Source organism: Quercus suber, unplaced genomic scaffold, assembly GCF_002906115.3.
Source record: "Quercus suber isolate HL8 unplaced genomic scaffold, Cork oak 2.0 scaffold_550, whole genome shotgun sequence".
NCBI classification, from domain to species: domain Eukaryota; kingdom Viridiplantae; phylum Streptophyta; class Magnoliopsida; order Fagales; family Fagaceae; genus Quercus; species Quercus suber.
Window position 1 is genome coordinate 267,978 of NW_027069998.1, and position 20,763 is coordinate 288,740.

A 20,763-nucleotide genomic window follows, 5' to 3' on the forward strand; every position below is an offset into this window, starting at 1 on the left:
TCTAGCTGGACTCGACGAGATGGCCCAGATTTCATTGGATAATGACAAGATCTCACTGAATCTCGAAGGATTTGGACTTAATCTCGACGAGATCTCACCGGATCTAGTTTGAAATGCTTGAAGAATCGCCGAAAACAATAAATCTTACGGGCAAATCAGGTTTCACAGGTTTTGAGAAAGGAAACTCGCAACCAACCCGCCGATGTCGGGTTTAGAAAGCTCCAGACCCACGTCCAACCACCGAAGTTGTTAGATTAGGTGGCGGCGGGTTGAGTACAAGTGGATTGGGCGGGTGGGTGGGCCGCTTAGACACCCCTACCCACCACAAGGTCAAGATACCGACAGGTAGCTAAAGAGCCATTGGGACTCTTGGTTTGTTGTTATTTATCACATAATAAAAAATTAAGTCAAGACACTTTCAAGAATTAGTACCATTTTCATTCTATTTGTAGGCTTGTAGCATTAAAGTCCAATCCCACGTACTTAACATGATGCATCCAAATGCCAAAACATAAACCATTGTAGTCTGTCAACTACGAAACAAATCAAACTTCAATCATACACTAAAGCCAAAACATTGGAGGAACCTTACAAAACAGAATCACATGGTCCAGTAGTTCATAAACCAGAAAACCTAATTAATATTGTCCTTGAAAAGTTATTTTATAACAATAAAACCCAAAAAAAAAAACACATTTCTAGGAGACCAGGCCATTATTCAGATGAAATTTCAGACTGTAGCACCTGCAACAACAAGAGGGAAAAATTATCAACAAAGCCCATGCACCTCTCTATTTCCAAAAATATATGCAGTTACATGATATATCATGATGTTAATGGTGATTCTAATCATGATTAAATGGATCACAGGACAAACAGATAATGGGTTTCGTTCCTACTAGTGCATCGAGCTGTGGCAGACATAGCAGGCCCATTAAAGAGAAATCGTGGGCCGAAGTAAAATTCGAATAAAATACAACCAAAAAAAAAAAAAAAAAAACACATTTCTAGGAGACCAGGCCATTATCCAGATGAAATTTCAGACTGTAGCACCTGCAACAACAAGAGGGAAAAATGATCAACAAAGCCCATGCACCTCTCTATTTCCAAAAATATATGCAGTTACATGATATATCATGATGTTAATGGTGATTCTAATCATGATTAAATGGATCACAGGAGAAACAGATAATGGGTTTCGTTCCCACTAGTGCATCGAGCTGTGGCAGACATAGCAGGCCCATTAAAGAGAAATCGTGGGCCGAAGTAAAATTCGAATAAAATACAACCACCATTGGATTATAAACATATCAAAGAATGATTGAAATTCATCAAAAATCAAAGAATGATTGGAATGTCATTATATTGATACCTTCCTGGTTGGATTTATCTTTCGAATTGTATTGTAGAAGGGACCCGTTACCAGTAGATGGTTTAATCATATTGATGATGACAGTGAGGATGGCTTCTTTTTTGTGTGCCCACCTTGACCTTCTCATGCAAATTGCATAACACTTAAAAGAGTATGTACAAGTAGAACAGGTTAATGAGCTCCTATAGTACAAGAAGAAGGGTGAAAAAGTAGGAATGGCAATGGGGCGGGATGGGTCCAAAGGATGGGGACTTCGCCCCCGCCCTGCATGGTTTTGTCTTATCCCATTTCTACCCCACCCCGCATGACAGGAAAAATTTTCTTGCCCCATCCCCGCCTCTTGAGGCCCCGCGAAGCCTCACCCCATCCCATAAAACTCTACTTCTTATTAATTTGCCCACAGCTAATACAATTGTTTTTAATAAAACTTGTTTCGTTAATAAAAATATACTTGAAATTACAAATAAATTTATTCTATCAAATCAAACTAATTTTTAGCAAAAATTGAATAATATTATTAAAATGTTTAACAGGGCAATATCACACAAAAAAAAAAATCTCAAAATAGAAAATCAATGATTAAATAGTATATAAATTTGTTTTTAATAAAGACAAAAGAAAATGTTAAAATTGATACCTTATTTCCAACCTTGTTAGAGAAAAAAAAAATCCAGAAAGTCTTGTTGAGTAAAATAAAATAAGTTGATGATATTTTTTTAAATAGAAGGGTTTTAGGTATGAAAAATTTACAATTTAGCCTTTATCAATGCAGGGCGGGATAGGACAGGTTGAGTCTAAAAAGTATAAACTCATTCCCGTCCTGCTCCGTAGTGCGAGGCTAAAATCTTGCCCCATCCCGGCCCCATTTCCTTTGCGGAGCGGGGAAAACCCGTGTAGGGCGAAGTAAGGAGGGGCAGAGAAAAATTGTCATCCCTATGAAAAAGGCTAGAGTATAGAATGTGAAATTACAAGGGGCTTGCATTCTTTTCATTTTTGGACATAAAAGCTAAAGTTCCATACCTGGGTCAATCTGTAAATAATTGATGAGCAATGCTAAGTTCACAAAAAATATTTACATTTTTTCTCCCACAGTTTGTTAAAGTGTCAAGTTATAATTGTTGTAATCAATTTCACACGGACCAATTCCACTATATCATTTCAATAGTTATGAAATTTTTTTATACCTTTAGAGTTACTGATAAATGGTATGCGAAAAACGGAACCTTTTGCAGCCAACCAGACCAAAAGAAACGACTAGACATAGAAATGTAGCATTTTGTTCATGAATTTAGCCATTAAATTTTGCAATAGGTACCATTTAGACTAGATGATGGCAAGACTAGGGGACATGTGATTTGTTTTCTCCTTTTTCCCCCTCTTTTCCATTTGGGAATTGAAGATCTAAGGACATCGAATTTTCTCTTCTTTCCCCAGATGTTATGACATTCGGAAACGGGACATGGCCATGTTAGTACTTTATCCCAATGATTGGGTGTTCAAGATTGACATCGAATCACAATTATTGAAGGACACTTTGCACTACAATGAAAATTTAGTTGACATTTTAATTACCTGCTCTCAGTTAACCATGCTACACAATTTGTAAATTGAAAATAAAAAAAAATAAAAATAAAAAATTGCGAATGAAATATGGGGGAAAAAAACAAAATTGGGGTTCTCAATAAATTGAGAAGAATACCTTGAGTTGGAAGTAGAGTGACTGATTCAGAGACTCCATGTTCATCATTGGTGATAACTCCTGTTTCCCCAGGCGTCTGACTTTCTGATTTGTGTATCTTGACTTCAAACTCTGGATGGATCTTCCTCTTCAACATTTTCCTCATAAGCTATAGCATTACAAAAAAGTTAACTAATTCGTTGACCTTAGCTAACTCCATTAAAGGCCTCTAAGATTAATACTGTACTACCTTATGGCTACCTAATTAAAACAAACAAGTAGCAATTATTTAATACTAGCAAAATAAAATGTCCTCATACCTAGGACAATAAAATGCAAATCATGTTATAACCCTCAATGATTTAGGCATTTAATGACTATAGAACCATCAAGAATTTTATAGTTTTATGGCATTACCCAGTTTCCCTTACGAGGAGAATCAATGTTCAAATCACTATTCCCCTCCCCTACTTGTTATAATAATTTTAAAAACAAAAAAGGACTATGGTATTAGAATGACACTCACAAAACACAAATGGGTGAATTTAAAGATTCAAAATGGTGCATGAGGGTGACTAAAAGTAGTAGAGGTGTAGAGAAAATAATATTACTCACTCGTTGCAGATTTTTTATTGGACTTGAGTCCTCTTTAGCTCCTTTGACACGTGGAATAAACTTCTTGGCAAAAGAGAGACCATTCTTGGTTCGAAGCACTGTTTTTTTACCAGAATTTGGGAAGAAGTGGTCGGGATCAAGCTTCTCTTTCACATCAGCATCAGCCAAGAAAAGGTCGGCCAGTGTTATTCTTTCTCCCTTCTTTTTCTTTTCCTCTCCCTCCCTGTTGTCCAATTCATCATATTCTGGAGGAGTTAGAGGAACACCATCAACAGTCATAATCACATCAGGTTTACAAACATTAATGTCATGGTCAAAGTTTGATTCCAAATCCTCAAAATTGTGTTCAAATGTTGTGAACATCAATGGATTCAGCTCTTCATGTTGGGCATTTTCGTCGCTGTCATCGCCATCCCCGTCATCATCATTGGAATATTGTCCAACTTCAGCCTCCTCATTATCCTCATCCTCTTCCTCACTTTCCAAAACCAAATATTCCTTTTGTTGGTTAAAGGGTTTTAAAGGATCAAACCCAAACGTTCCAATGGTTAGAATGCCATCCCTCCAACCATCAAGCACTTCAGCAAGGGCCACTTGTTTCAGTAACGCTTGCTTGTCACTGTTATTAGTAGTTGATTCAGTTGTTTTCACGTTTCGAGCAAGCCCATCTGTGCAAAAAAACAAAATGTAAATAGAAGATACATATACATAGATCATACAAGCTTTATTTGTGTCAAAATTTTAGCAACAAACGTAGCATAAAAGCCAATAGTGTACTTGACAAGAATGGCTGAAAAAGAATATATAAAATTAATGCATGGAATATTTGGTTTTTTAAGTAGAAATTCATAAAAACCAAAGTGACAAAAATCAAACCCTTGAGGACAGTGTGATGAAACCTCTTGTGTACCCAGTTGAAGATCTGCCACAGGAAAGAAAATAAAAAAGTGTGCTCGTAAGAACATGTGAAATACATATAGACATAGTCTAGAAAAACAATGTGCATGCTTCTTATTACCTTCATTTTTTTTTTCTTCTTCTCTCTGCAAGTTGGTGAGTGAGTAGTCTGCAGGTACAAAGGAAATGTCAAAGTGATTGAAGGAAGGGAGTATTGGGAATGCCTAAAAGAAAGGGGCCAACTGTATGGGGATAATCAGGGGAAGACACGTGTCCAGGGAGCGTGGGGCCTAGGATTTAGCCATGTTTGTGGTGCATGGCCTGTTTGACGAGCCACCATGTTGGGTCTCTCTGGCTTGATCGATGTGCCGAAATTCTCGATATGATGTGCTTACTGCTTTACTGCTTACTGCTTTTCTCCTATGTTGCATGCTCTATTTATTACTACACCAGCTAATGACATTCCAATTTTGCATTAAAATTTTTAGAAAATTGTTAGTTTATATTATACTAGCAATGTTGTAAACTTATACTGTAAACACACAAAATGTGACAAATATTGTACACATTTGCAAAAAGTTTTCAATAAGTTTACATTGTTAATATAATGAAAATCTTTAAATTCTCCAAAAAAATTTATGTTAAATTACACTTTCTAAGTTTTTTTTTTTTTTTTTAAAAAATAAAAGAAGTGATATCCTAATCTTTGGTCAGCTATTCCACTTCTTACAAATAAAACACGCTAAAAACCCCAATAATTAATAGTGTGGTAGATGAAATGAAATTTAGGATCTTTAGGTTTATATACGACACATCTTTTAAGTCCATTAAACCCAACACCTGAGTGTTCTTGAAATGACTAACTCTCTAAGTTGATCTGTTTTCATTTTTATTTTTATAGGTTTAATTTTTTCAATCAAGTCCTTCAACTTCCATCCTATTTTCAATATAGCATTTTTGTCTAACTCCATCCAAATCTCGTCTGGAGGAATATTCGAATCCTGGTTCTCACATCAGTTTATCTTTTGGTTGGATTATAATTATTTTGATCCATTCGAATATTGAATTGGTGTTCATATCAAAGAACCTGATTAACCATGGTGAATAACACCAAATGATTCTTGTTATTGGGCAACGAATAAATATGTTAGAGATATATTAAGCCAAACTTCATAATTTTACTTTAAGTCTATTAACCATAGTTAATATGTGGTTAGTTTAATGATTAGACTCCTATAAATTATCATATTGAGTTCATTTTGTAATATAGGATTTGAACGTGAATTGTTAGACTAAACCACATAATTTCTCTGTGTTCTTTTTATGCTTCCATTTTTGTTTCCACATCTATTTTCTATCACCTCCAATTTATTTATTTTTTTAGACAAACGAGAATATCCAAACCTATTTGAGTATCTAAATATTCCCTCAAGTGTAGATAGTTTCCTTGTCCCACACACACACAAGGTTATATCATGGAAAAATCCCTTGGAGGTCTCTAAAATACTAGCAAGAGCTTTCAAACCCATAATTTCACGAATATAATAAGGCCTTAGGAACCATTAAGCCAATCCCTTAGAGTAGGGACGAAGCCAAACTTTGAACTCATATTTGCAAATGCAATCCAAAATCACACTACAATACATAAACTAATACCAATTTCATTGTTGGTGATTTTTCAAGATTTAATTATTTTAGGATTATCAAAAATTAGGACGTCAACACTAGAGGTTAGCAACACTAAATCATCATTATTAGTTTATGAATTATTTATAACTTTCCTTTGAATAATGCTAGGGACACCCAAATCCACAACATTCCACACGAAATTAATCCCAAACAAAAATCCAAATAAACATGCCAGCATAACATAACAAATTTAATGTTAATAATTTATTGATAATAAAGTCCCAACAATATTAATATTAACAATTCATTACAAAACATTAAGTAAACAACTTTTCTATTGTCCTAAGACCACAAAAGTCAAACAAACAACCAATTTCTTTTCTTTCTTTCTTTTTTTTCCTCTTCTTATTAGTCTCTACAGCACTACCCAGTACTCTAGTCCTCTAACGATAACCACAAGTTTGTTTTTATTAAAAACCTTTTCTTTTCTTTTTTGGTCTAGATATTAGAGGCCACACCTTTATACTTGAATATTGAGAAATATCAGCTACTACCCGCATCACTACTAGTTCTATACTTTGTCACTGCATACAAGCAGAGAGAGAAGCAAGAGCTAGGAGACAGGGACTGGGTTGCATAAAATTAAAAAAAGGGGCAGAGCAGCTAGACTCTGTTCCTCATACAACACATCACAGAGAGAGGATTGTGGTTTGTTTTTTCTGGTTTTAAGGTTTTGGCTAAAGGTTTTTCAATTATTCTTGGGGCAATTGGGCAAAAAGGAAGGTCAGTCGATTGTGGTTTGTTTTGATTTTTGTAATTTTAGTCCTGTATATTTGATTTTTGTCATTTTGGTCTCATAACTGTACATTTACTGTCACCTTTAGCCCTTTTATCCATTATGTTAAAAAAAGTTGGCATTAAGGACTATCGTTACTTATCCACACACACACACACACACACACACACACACAAAAAGGGAAGGACTAATGGTGACATTAAATATGAATTTATGATACCAAAATGACACAAACGAAACTTACAATACCAAAATGAAAATTTACCAAATTTAAAATATGTAATTTGTATGTCTTTTTTATATAAAAAAAATTAGTATTAAGAAATTAATTTTTAATAGATAGCAGAAGTTATATGGACGGAATGACCAACGATGACAAAAAATACAAACTTACAAGACCAAAATGATAAAAAAAATATAAACTTACAGGACCAAAATGACAATTACTAAACTGAAAAAATAAATAAATAAATAAAAGGGTAATTTACATTGTTGCTTAACTTTTAATATTTCTTGGTGCGAGACTATGAGCAGTCAAGGTCCAACTTAAAGTCTTTATACCAAAAAAAGAGGTCCAACTTAAAGAAGACCCGTGATTAAATAGATAAAATGAGTGAAAGGAACAATGGCTAACATGATGGGGCTCACCATTATATGAGACTTGCCAATTGCCACAAAGCAACTCAATGTTTTTCTTCATCTTTTTTTTAATATTTTAAAGAAGAAGAATTTACAAACTTTAATTCTATTCAACTCGATTAATTAACAATACATTATTAAAACATTCAACAATTAAGGTGTTCTAAGAAAAATTCATTCAACAATTAACAGGGACAAGAGTAGGAGCATGAAGTTGAAATTCTAGCTCTGCATTGGGAAAATAACTTCCCCAATTTTCTACTTCTAGTACAGGTTCCTTTTCTCATTGTTTGTTGCCCAGACAGGTCTCACCGGTAAGCATATCATTGACTAATGTTAGGGACTTATTTTTCACAATATTTTTTTTTATAACTTGTTAAGGTAAAAAGTTTTGATCCAAGTTTTCTTTTTCTTTTTCTTTTTTTCTTTTTTTTTACAAAAGTGATTGGAACAAATTTACAGCATATCAGTTCATCATTGACACTATTTTTTGTAATCCACTGGTCATTAGTCACACTCACACTCACAACACAACATGCCACATTAATAATTATGAAAAAAGTTAATAAGAATAAGTGACCCTCAACTAATTGCATCATCTCAGGTGTTAAGTTGCAAAGTTAACACTTTTCGCTTATAACGGCATGAAAGTTCCTTTGCGTTTTTCTTGGACCCAAAAGTAGCACTTTTCTCTCAAGATTCCATCTGTTGATTGGGCTGGACCTGGACTTGACCGATTGCACCTTTACTGGCACTGATTACCCAACTGCCAAGCTGTATTGCTTTATTAATAAGGACTTCATTTCAACAACTAATTTTATCAATTTTTTTTATTTTTTATTTTTTTATAATTCAATAACAATGGAGGGGAAAATTTGAATCCTAAATTGGAAACGCTGAAAAATTTTAATTAAGTTATAAGGCTCTAACGACTATTTTAACAAATTGTGACAAAATGTTTTATCGTGAAAAAACCTTTGACAAGACTTTTGAGCATAACTTCATGTCACGCTTCCTTTCTCCGTACATGAAGCATCACTTTAATGTTAGGACCATCTCTGTACACATGAAGCACCATATCCTGAGCTAATTGGTTGTGTACAAATGGATCGCTATCATGTTTTTCTTGTTGTGGCAAGTTAAAAAACTACAGGCTAGCTTTAGCTAGCTAGCACCCATATGGGCAGCTAAGACATTTACATATAGAACGTACCATGAAAATCAAAGCTTAGCTGGAGCAGGTTTTAGCTTTTAATAGAGCTTAGCCAAAGGGAAACATAGCCATAGAAGAAATCGAAGTCATATTGATGGTACTGTTTTTTGACCCTTAGTAACTTGTCTGGTAGCAACAAAGGCTAAAAAGCCTAAAACGAATTAGGATGGTAAGCATGGACTGTAGGCTCTCTGGCTCTTGTTGCTGCCTAAAAGCAAATAAAATGCTTCGGATTCTTCTTAAAGCTAACTACTCTAATCATTCAAATGTGGTGTGGGACATCGTTGGTCCTTCCTGATAATTACAAGCATACATTTTTGGGTCACAAAAGAAGCAAAATTTAGGCAAGAAAAATGACTTGATTCTTCATACGCTGAAATCTGGTGAATGACAAAGCACTTTAGTGCATAAAAGATTTGTACAGTCCATGTTGCATCCCACTTTATGTAACCATTTCGTGTGCACTCCTATCATTCCAACTGCCACTCACATCTTCTTCGATGTCATACTCAAGGCAGTTTATTAGCACTTTTTTTTTTTTTTTGATAAAGGGAATTATTAGAGGGGTTGAGAAACATAAATAATTCAGGATATATAATAGTGGAAGCATTCATCAAAAATCTTATAGTTCAATCAGTTTTTTTGGCGTTTCCAACACGAAGCCCCTTATAACTAAACCGGGCTGTTATTAAGGGCTGAATCAGAATTTTAATCTCTAAGGGTCAAACCGTCAAAGTATGTGATATAAATTAATATAAATTTATGATATGGGGGTAAATTTTATGTTGTGTTTGGTTTGGTTCGACGAAAAATGTTTTTCGACCATAAGATATTTTCAGGTGAAAATCTTTTTCAAAAAAGAAATTATTTTCAAACATTTGGTTACGTTTCTGAAAATACTCAAGAAAATATTTTTTAGTGTTTGATTGCGATCTTGAAAATGTTATGAATTTTTTTTTTTTTTTAGTACTTTCTCACATTTTCTCATCTTCCAAGCGTGTATATAATAAAAAAGACGAAATTTTAGATAAAAACATTGTGATGTTGGCCACCAAAGACTGGGGACTTTAGTTGGGGGGTGGGGAGTGGATAAGTCTTGGATGAGGGGGAAAATTATTTATGGACAATGAAAGTGTAAACTAATTTTCATTGTAACTACCTTTATTTTATGGTCAACCGGAAAATATTTTTGGTTGACCAACATTTTCGGTTGCCCTAAACACCCATAAATGCAAAAAAAAATATTTTCTAGAAATCAATTTTCGTTGAACCAAACACAATTATGCATATAATTTTGGGAGGTCATCACCACCAGAATTTTAAAAAATTAGCCTCATTTATAAAGACCAAATTTTACAATCTCATTTTTCTTTTTTTCTTTTTTTTTTTCCAAATGGATGATAGTTTAGCCCACCAAAGTGGTAACAACTGATTAACAAAGCTTCCCCTTTTACAACAAAAACGCACTTTCATTTGTTCAAAATTGTTGGTGAGAATACAAATAAATAATATAGAAATTACAATAATTTGTAAATTATTACAAACAAAATTGGGGTGAGACACGAAAATCGGTTCTCTTTAAGGGCCTTCAAGCTCTGTACGATTTGCAATGCCCATGAATAGATGCAATGGACATACTGTTTAACTTCAATGATTGAGGCCCTTTAACAAACAAACAGTGTTTCTACAATTACTCTATTTGCCACAAGGTTTTCCACAATTTAATGAAGTGGTTGACTATGAATTGTGGATATACATCTTTACATGGACTCATCACTTTTTTTTCAACCACTCATAGCCAACCACTTCATAGTAGTGGGAAAAGCTATGTCCTTAAGCTTTTTCATTAACAAAAGCCAAGTGAAAATCATTAGGAAAACTAATGATTATTGAAAGGCTAAAACTATTTCTTCGGAAGTTAGCTTGAAAACTAATTTTGAGGAATTTTATCTAATCCATTACGTGATGAATTATAAGACAATCTATATGTAATATTTAAAAAAGTCACACGATTCATTAAAAATGTCATGTAACTAAAAGTATTAATGCTTTCTATTAGATCACTTGTAGGCTTGGAATTTCTTTCACACAGAACAGATTGTCAAGAATTTAGTCCCTCTTTCTGAAAAAATTAATAACTATTTTTTATTAAAAAAATAAAAAGGAAAAGGGATAAAGATTTGGTCCCCCTAAATTAAATAAACTTTGATGCAGCTACTCAGGGAAAAAGATCAAGTCTAGCAACAGTGTGTAGGAATCATAAGACAGAAATTCTCCATGTTTGGAGTCTTTGGACTGAATTGGTATCAAACATTGATCCTCTCTTGGCCGAGTCAAAAGCAACAAGTTAGGTTGTGTTCAAAGTATGAGAAAAAAAAAAAAAAAAAAAAAAAAAAATTCTAGAAATCAATTTTCATTGAACCAAACACAATTATGCATATAATTTTGGGAGGTCATCACCACCAGAATTTTAAAAAATCAGCCTCATTTATAAAGACCAAATTTTAATATCTCATTTTTCTTTTTCTTTTTCTTTTTCTTTTTCCAAATGGATGATAGTTTAGCCCACCAAAGTGGTAACAACTGATTAACAATGCTTCCCCTTTTACAACAAAAACGCACTTTCATTTGTTCAAAATTGTTGGTGAGAATACAAATAAATAATATAGAAATTACAATAATTTGTAAATTATTACAAACAAAATTGGGGTGAGAGACGAAAATCGGTTCTCTTTAAGGGCCTTCAAGCTCTGTACGATTTGCAATGCCCATGAATAGATGCAATGGACATACTGTTTAACTTCAATGATTGAGGCCCTTTAACAAACAAACAGTTTTTCTACTATTACTCTATTTGCCACAAGGTTTTCCACAATTTAATTAAGTGGTTGACTATGAATTGTGGATATACATCTTTACATGGACTCATTACTTTTTTTTCAACCACTCATAGCCAACCACTTCATAGTAGTGGGAAAAGCTATGTCCTTAAGCTTTTTCATTAACAAAAGCCAAGTGAAAATCATTAGGAAAACTAATGATTATTGAAAGGCTAAAACTATTTCTTTGGAAGTTAGCTTGAAAACTAATTTTGAGGAATTTTATCTAATCCATTACGTGATGAATTATAAGACAATCTATATGTAATTTTTAAACAAGTTGCACGATTCATTAAAAATGTCATGTAACTAAAAGTATTAATGCTTTCTATTAGATCACTTGTAGGCTTGGAATTTCTTTCACACAGAACAGATTGTCAAGAATTTAGTCCCTCTTTCTGAAAAAATTAATAACTATTTTTTATTAAAAAAATAAAAAGGAAAAGGGATAAAGATTTGGTCCCCCTAAATTAAATAAACTTTGATGCAGCTACTCAGGGCAAAAGATCAAGTCTAGCAACAGTGTGTAGGAATCATAAGACAGAAATTCTCCATGTTTGGAGTCTTTGGACTGAATTGGTATCAAACATTGGTCCTCTCTTGGCCGAGTCAAAAGCAACAAGTTAGGTTGTGTTCAAAGTATGAGATGCTGGTTTAGTAAGCATCATTCTCCCAGGAAATGCAATAAATGTAATTCAATCCCCACAGTGCATAATCCATTTGTCCATTGAATTCTTGATCATTGCTGCCAAGAATGCTTTGTCTTTTTTCTCTTGTTGGGATGCAGTTCTTGCATTTAGAGAAGGTAATGTGTTGGCAAAATGCCCTCTTTTGTAATTTGGAAGGAACTATCTCTGTCACCTCTCTTCTCTGTAGACTGTAGTCTGTAATGGAATACTTCTCTTTTATCTAATGAAATGTTATTCACCAACAAAATATGCTAATCACCTCACTTCGTTGTTCTATTTCAAATTCAAATGAAACAGGCATACCGAAGTCGGTGTTATTGCTTGATATTGATTGACACAACAACAAGCTCATTAATAATTTGGGCTTGAACTCTATGCAAGTTTTTTCCCCCCTTAAAAATAGGTTAAATTACAAGTTGCATCATTTAGTTTTGCCTAAAATTTATTTCATTATTTTTTTTCAATTTGATACTTTAACTTTCAATTTTGTTCAATTTAGTGATTCCTTTAGAATCCGTTAGAATTGTGTTGTTAACTTTCAATTTTGTTCGATATAAAACATTAAAACTACATTGTTTTAGGGGGTCCTTAATAGCTAAATTTTGACAAAGATTAATGGGGAGGGCTAAATTGAACAAAGTTGAAAGTTGAATAAATGAAAGTGGAGTTAGAGATTAGAATTGAATTTTAGGCAAAGTTAGAGGGTGCAATTTGTAATTTGGCCCCAAAAAAAAAACTATATGTTTGACTACTAATTTGCAAGATTTTAAACTATAGGGTTTATTTTGAAATTAGGTATAAATTATAGAGTTTAAAATAAAGTTTTCCCTTGGAAGTTTTATGCTTGAGGACTCCTTTGTTATCGCCATAAAAAATATAAGTGTGTAAATAAAGGGATAAAAGAACTCTTCATGAGGCATAATTCAAGATCCCACAGCTACTAAGTACTAACCACATGAGCCAAGAAAATTAACTCACTGCTTTCTCCCTTCTCCACAAACGTTATTCGCTTCCATCACCATTCTAGAGCATAGCAGCACCTACAGCAACACACAGAACTTTGTAACTGTAACTGCAAATCAACATGATCTAATTTGCACAAACTTATTGTTAAAATATGTTAATACAATTTTTTTTTTCCTGATATCTGTCACATTGTTTCCATGCATCACCACTTTTGCCACAATTAAGATTAATCGAGCATATTTTCTGTGAATCCCATTCCCCACTAATTCATCTGAAAAAAAACATAATTAATGCTAATGCAGCACTAGAATTAGAGGAGAAAAATAGAGCTCTAGCATAGGGAAATGTATATCAAATATGGCAACCCGTTATTCTTTTCAATAATGCAACAATAAAGTTTATTTCACTTATTTGAATTCATTTATCTATTCAAAAAGATTGTGACCCATCCACTTGATCATTATTAGGGTATTATCTGGCAGAGGCCTATCCTCTCTTTTTCCTTCGGAATCGTTTTCTTTACCAATAACAGGTTAACAGGTCACTGCATAGCTATGAGAACTGCAAATATCCACCACCCAGAAAATCTAGAGAGCTAGCTATGCTAGCTCTATCCAATAGATGTATCGTCTTTGTCATTCAATGCACATGTGCAAAGCTTTAGACAACACACAGACCCACCTAATGTTTGATAGTATTAACTTGAAGACCAAACAAAGTGCATTAAGGGAGTATTCCATTGGCTCATTTCTGCCTCGAGAATTTAGTGGGGATCCATGCATCTACCAAATAGGTTACATGGACAAAGTTGGGTGTTCGTTTATGGACACTGCCTTGCAGGTCCCTACAAATGAAAGAAATGAAAGAAGCAACAAGACAAGATATTATGTATGAAACTAGTTATTGAAGAACTTTAATTATTCTATGATAATTAGGATTTGGGAGGGCCAAGATTTTTTCTTTAAGTAATTTCCCAATAACTGATTTTAACGTGGAGATTCAACTGTAGACATTGCTCTCCTTATCAAAGAGACTTATAAGGTAGTCTCCACTTAATTTAAGTAGAAAGGAAAATTTAAGAAAAATCTCAAATCAACTATTTTATTGAACAAATGAAGGGTTCAATTATATCCTTGGAGTTAAGGTAACTTTAATTTTTCCACATAAAATTGCAATCTTATAACGTATTGTTTAAAAGAAGATAGTCAAATTATCACACCATGTCAATTAAATAACATAAATAAACTTTTAAAAATTAAAATAAATTACTCTAAAATACCCCCCCCCCCTCGAGATGCGTGGCACCGTACAACCCAATGGGTTTGCTTGCAATGCAATATAGAGAAGATGGGTGAATCGTAAACCAAACTGTGTTTTACGGGCAAGAGCTAAACTGATTTCTAATTGGAGAGCTTAGAGATCTTTAGATCTCGTCACCGAAAATTTAATAGGCCAGAAAGACATAAGTGTTCAAATTTAGATCAACTAAAGTCTTCCTCATTATCAAGCATGGGTATTTATTAGGAATGACAAGACCATAGGTGACGAGCTTGGGCATGGGTTAGGTCCGACGAGATTGCCGTTGATTTTGAGATTCTTACTTGTAGATATGTGGGGATTCCATAAGTTTTTTTTTTTGAATCTTCTGTAGGGTACATTGATTTCTAGGCTTGATGTTTTGAATATGGGGTTGTAATGCAAACTGGTTGATTGAACATAAAATAATTATTATATGTTTCTCCTTTTCTAGTTGAATTAGACTTTTATTTCCCTTTTCTAGTTAAATTAGAATTTTAGATTATGTTCTTTCCTTTTTCCTAGTTGAATAAGAATTTTATGTTTTTTCTTTTTTATTTTCCTAATTAAGTTGTTTCATTTCTTTAGGAAAAGTGGAACTTTGTTATTTGTTTTTCTTAAAGGAGAAAGAAAATCTCATCCTCTAAATATAATTCAGAGGGACTAGGTGATTATTATGAAGCTGTTATTAATATAATTTTCTTTTGAGAGGTTTTCTCTATCTTTTGTCTTCTAGCATAGAGTTTTAGTTATTGTATGTTACTAATTTTGCTTCTACATGCCTGCTCTACATCAATTTGTATTAGAGCCATACAACACTACATCAATTGTTATTAAACTAAGGTTAAGTATTCCTACCATGGCACAAAGAAGAGCACGTGGGAGAAGGCATGTTGGCGTAGTTGACGAGTATAAATACAATGAGGTTGCAAAGGTGTTCTTTCAGCATATGGATAAGTGGTTTGATGTCCCATTAGAGTAGCTCACTGCCTTAGAGCATTCGCATCAGCTCTTGTAAATTCTATGTCTATTTTACATGAAAAAACTTACTTTTTCTATTTTACACGATCACTTTTACAATACACCCACATCAATTTATCTATTTTCCACATTTATTCAATAAAATATTCCCTATTTTACAATTTTTTATTATTACTCCCTCACTGCCCCTCTCTCTCACAGACCCACAACCACCATCATCACCGCCCAGCCACCATCACCACCATCATCAGCAACCAAAAGCCATTAACCCACACAAATCAACCAAAATCAAAGAAAAAGCAACATCAAATCAACCCTGATCTCCACCTAAAATCAAAGAAAAAATCATTGATCGATCATTGCCGCCATCGATCATCGCTGCGATCGACCTCACCACGCTCATCGACCATCGACCATCGATCGACCTCGCCGCGATCGACATCGCCACGCTCATCGCCGCCATCGATCATCGCTGCCATCAATCATCACCGCCATCGATCATCGCCGCCACGTTGTGACCCACAGCGCTGATATCGCCACGCTGTGAACTCCGGTGGCATGCTGTGAACTCCGATGGCACGCTTTGAACGAGAGAGTGAGAGATGTGAGATAGGTAGAGAGAACTGAGGATGAAAGTTGTGGAGAGAAAGAGAGGGCATCGTTTGAGATAGATAGAGAGGGAGCTGAGTGGCAGAGAGAGAGAGAAAAAAAACTATTAAAAAAATAAATACATGAGCTACAGTACCCGTGTAAATTTACACGGGTACTGTAGCTCGTTTATAGTTTTACACAGATTTGAATGATTTTAAAAGAGCTGATGTAAAAGGTTTTTTGGTGCAAAATGTGTAAAAGTGGTCAAAATGTGTATTTTACACATTTATAAAAGTCCTGATGCGAATGCTCTTAGCCATTGGAAATTGACCTCATAACTAGGAATGGCAACGGGTCGGGTTCGGGCCGGATTTCTTTATATCCGAACCCGACCCGCGAGTCTATATTCATTACCCGAACCCGACCCGGTTAATAAACGGATTTTTTCCCCAAAAAACCCCCCCCCCCCCCCCCTCGAGATGCGTGGCACCGTACAACCCAATGGGTTTGCTTGCAATGCAATATAGAGAAGATGGGTGAATCGTAAACCAAACTGCGTTTTACGGGCAAGAGCTAAACTGATTTCTAATTGGAGAGCTTAGAGATCTTTAGATCTCGTCACCGAAAATTTAATAGGCCAGAAAGACATAAGTGTTCAAATTTAGATCAACTAAAGTCTTCCTCATTATCAAGCATGGGTATTTATTAGGAATGACAAGACCATAGGTGACGAGCTTGGGCATGGGTTAGGTCCGACGAGATTGCCGTTGATTTTGAGATTCTTACTTGTAGATATGTGGGGATTCCATAAGTTTTTTTTTTTGAATCTTCTGTAGGGTACATTGATTTCTAGGCTTGATGTTTTGAATATGGGGTTGTAATGCAAACTGGTTGATTGAACATAAAATAATTATTATATGTTTCTCCTTTTCTAGTTGAATTAGACTTTTATTTCCCTTTTCTAGTTAAATTAGAATTTTAGATTATGTTCTTTCCTTTTTCCTAGTTGAATAAGAATTTTATGTTTTTTCTTTTTTATTTTCCTAATTAAGTTGTTTCATTTCTTTAGGAAAAGTGGAACTTTGTTATTTGTTTTTCTTAAAGGAGAAAGAAAATCTCATCCTCTAAATATAATTCAGAGGGACTAGGTGATTATTATGAAGCTGTTATTAATATAATTTTCTTTTGAGAGGTTTTCTCTATTCTTTTGTCTTCTAGCATAGAGTTTTAGTTATTGTATGTTACTAATTCTGCTTCTACACGCCTGCACTACATCAATTTGTATTAGAGCCATACAACACTACATCAATTGTTATTAAACTAAGGTTAAGTATTCCTACCATGGCACAAAGAAGAGCACGTGGGAGAAGGCATGTTGGCGTAGTTGACGAGTATAAATACAATGAGGTTGCAAAGGTGTTCTTTCATCATATGGATAAGTGGTTTGATGTCCCATTAGAGTAGCTCACTGCCTTAGAGCATTCGCATCAGCTCTTGTAAATTCTATGTCTATTTTACATGAAAAAACTTACTTTTTCTATTTTACACGACCACTTTTACAATACACCCACATCAATTTATCTATTTTCCACATTTATTCAATAAAATATTCCGTATTTTACAATTTTTTATTATTACTCCCTCACTGCCCCTCTCTCTCACAGACCCACAGCCACCATCATCACCGCCCAGCCACCATCACCACCATCATCTGCAACCAAAAGCCATTAACCCACACAAATCAACCAAAATCAAAGAAAAAGCAACATCAAATCAACCCTAATCTCCACCTAAAATCAAAGAAAAAATCATTGATCGATCATCGCCACCATCGATCATCGCTGCGATCGACCTCGCCACGCTCATCGCCGCCATCGATCATCGCCGCCACGTTGTGACCCACAGCGCTGATCTCGCCACGCTGTGAACTCCGGTGGCATGCTGTGAACTCCGGTGGCACGCTTTGAACGAGAGAGTGAGAGATGTGAGATAGGTAGAGAGAACTGAGGATGAAAGTTGTGGAGAGAAAGAGAGGGCATGGTTTGAGATAGATAGAGAGGGAGCTGAGTGGCAGAGAGAGAGAGAAAAAAAAAACTATTAAAAAAATAAATACATGAGCTACAGTACCCGTGTAAATTTACACGGGTACTGTAGCTCGTTTATAGTTTTACACAGATTTGAATGATTTTAAAAGAACTGATGTAAAAGGTTTTTTGGTGCAAAATGTGTAAAAGTGGTCAAAATGTGTATTTTACACATTTATAAAAGTCCTGATGCGAATGCTCTTAGCCATTGGAAATTGACCTCATAACCGCCATCCAAATCCATGTTATGTGGAGGAGGAGGAGGATTGCAATATTGAAGAGATGGATGAACACATTGAAAGAGTTGGTGTCATAGGTTAGGATCTCTACCAATTTATGAAGACTATCTTGTGGAACATAGTTAATGAGATAAAATTGTGTTTGATGAAGATAAAGTCTTATGCATAAAAGGTGAGCCCAAAATTCACATCGTTGATAAAACTTCCTCTAATCAAGCACAAGAGGTTGTTGGTGCTATAAAAGGCAATCATTCAGCAATATTTTTTTAGGTCAATAGAAAGATTCTTCATTGATGAACAAAGTTTCAATTTCCTAGAGCTTGAAAACATTCAAAAATAAGATTTCATTGGGGTTGATAGGTTTCTGTCAAATTTTCATGGAGATAATGGTAATCTTACTAAGATATATAAATAAGATTTTAAAATTGTGATGTACTCTTTTCTGGTTAGGTTAACCCAAATTAACTTGATTTCTAAAACTATCAAGACAATTATTCATCCTTGAAAGATAAAAACTTATTTTAATAATTCAAAGAATTGCACATTATCTCTAAGCATAATCTTATGTTCATGTTTATAATTATTTTAGATCTTAATAAATGGGAATTAAACCCTTAGTTGACTAATTAATCTTTTAAGGACCAATAAAAACTAACTAAATTTCATCCCATGCATTCATGCATATTATAAGACCATCCTTTGACCAATAAAATATGTCTTTAGCTAAGCTGAAGTCCATTATTCCCACAAATCCCATTTTGATAGGACTTTTAATCCTAGGTAAACTAGAGAATTTTAAAGATTCCCTAAGCACTAATAAGGATTTTGACGGTAGTAAAAGACCGTGTCGTCATATGCCCCTCATTTGTGGACCATTCATCAGTAAGTGAACACCAATAGCTAAGAAAAGATAGCCCATTTACCGCCGAGGTGAATTCATCATCCCTAGAGAGGTTGGTTTCTCTCTTTTCTCTGCTCCGTTAATTACTAGCTAACCTGACATAATGAATAAAGAACATGTACAGTCAAATTGAAATGATTTCATAAATTAGGGACTTTAATTGACAAAATTATAAACATAGGACCAAATACGAAAGATGATATAAATTTTAAGCCTTTTATGTAATTTTCCTTATTTTTTATAATGCAAGTAACAAATTTATCAAGAAATACTTTAGTCATGCAAATACTATTTGAGATTAATATTTTATAGTAGACATTTATAATTAAAAAATATTTATAAATAAATAAAAAATTATCAACAATGTAAAATTATCAATACATATAATACGTAGTGGGGCAATATATTTTGTGTGCCAAAAAATATTTGGGCTTAACATTATAGTGCTCTTCAGATCGGCTTACTCCTTTTTGTTTTGGACCTTGAAGAGTAATGCCATTCATGCATTATTGTATAGACTTGAGTGGTGATGCTATGCCAAATAAATTTTCTGAAACTATATATTGGTCTGATAAGATACTTGAAGTGAAAATTGCCTGGCTGGGTCTCATGAGCCATGCTGATTGCCGCTAATCACGTACTGATAAGTTTTTGTTTGGCCCTATAACAAAGTCATACTATTTTTCTTCAGCAGTAAAAACAAAGTAAATATTTTTGGTACACTTGTGGAAGTGATCATTCTTGTAGGCTCACTTTTCCAACAATCCTAGTATTATAAGAGTAGGATGTCTTAGAATTTTTAGGTTATCATTGAGTTCTTAAACTCATTTTCATCCATTTTCAAATAAGTATATGAATCTAACACAGCATCATCAACATTTAAGTATATGTATATGTACACATGCAATTAAACGCCAAGCTCAACACATACAGCAAGGAAAAGGAAACCACTCTGCATGCAATTTTAATAACATGGCCATTGTCATCATGGAATTGATGGACAAATTCCATTCTGGTAATAAAAGTACAATTAATGCTCAATAAATAATTATAAGCATACATATATCGGCACATACATAGCAAACTTCCGCTTTTTATTACCAAACATAGGCAATGGACAATCTTCAGCTAGACTCCACTGGAAGTGCAACCTAACAATGAAGAATCAGAATCCATGCTCTTTTTCTCACCAGCACTCAGATATCACTCCACCTTTATTCTCTTACGTACTATACCCTAAAACTTGAAATTCAAATTAAATAAGTAAAAAACTTCTTTTTAAGTATCATCGTCTCCCT

General features: G+C 34.2%; 1 protein-coding gene across 2 annotated transcripts; it reads right to left on the reverse strand.

Moving 5' to 3' along the window:
• Nucleotides 1-485: 485 nt before the first annotated feature.
• On the reverse strand, nt 486-4,742 carry LOC112035814 (protein TILLER ANGLE CONTROL 1). 2 transcript variants are annotated; one of them, XM_024068652.2, is made up of 5 exons: nt 4,684-4,742; nt 4,542-4,587; nt 3,666-4,333; nt 3,072-3,219; nt 486-744 (listed from the first exon to the last, which is right to left on the reverse strand). In XM_024068652.2, exons 1-5 carry the CDS (start codon nt 4,687-4,689, stop codon nt 731-733), a joined length of 882 nt encoding a protein of 293 aa, XP_023924420.2. In that variant the 5' UTR covers nt 4,690-4,742; the 3' UTR covers nt 486-730. The 2 variants fall into 2 exon arrangements, with proteins under 2 accessions (XP_023924420.2, XP_065620382.1); XM_065764310.1 differs by lacking the exon at nt 486-744 and adding an exon at nt 971-1,053.
• Nucleotides 4,743-20,763: the final 16,021 nt, after the last annotated feature.

Coding starts and splice junctions, on each gene's coding strand:
- LOC112035814 (XM_024068652.2), bottom strand. Junction 4,334..4,541: donor TCATCACACTGTCCTCAAGG/GTTTGATTTTTG, acceptor TTTTTTGCACAG/ATGGGCTTGCTCGAAACGTG. Junction 3,220..3,665: donor CAATAAAAAATCTGCAACGA/GTGAGTAATATT, acceptor GTAATGCTATAG/CTTATGAGGAAAATGTTGAA.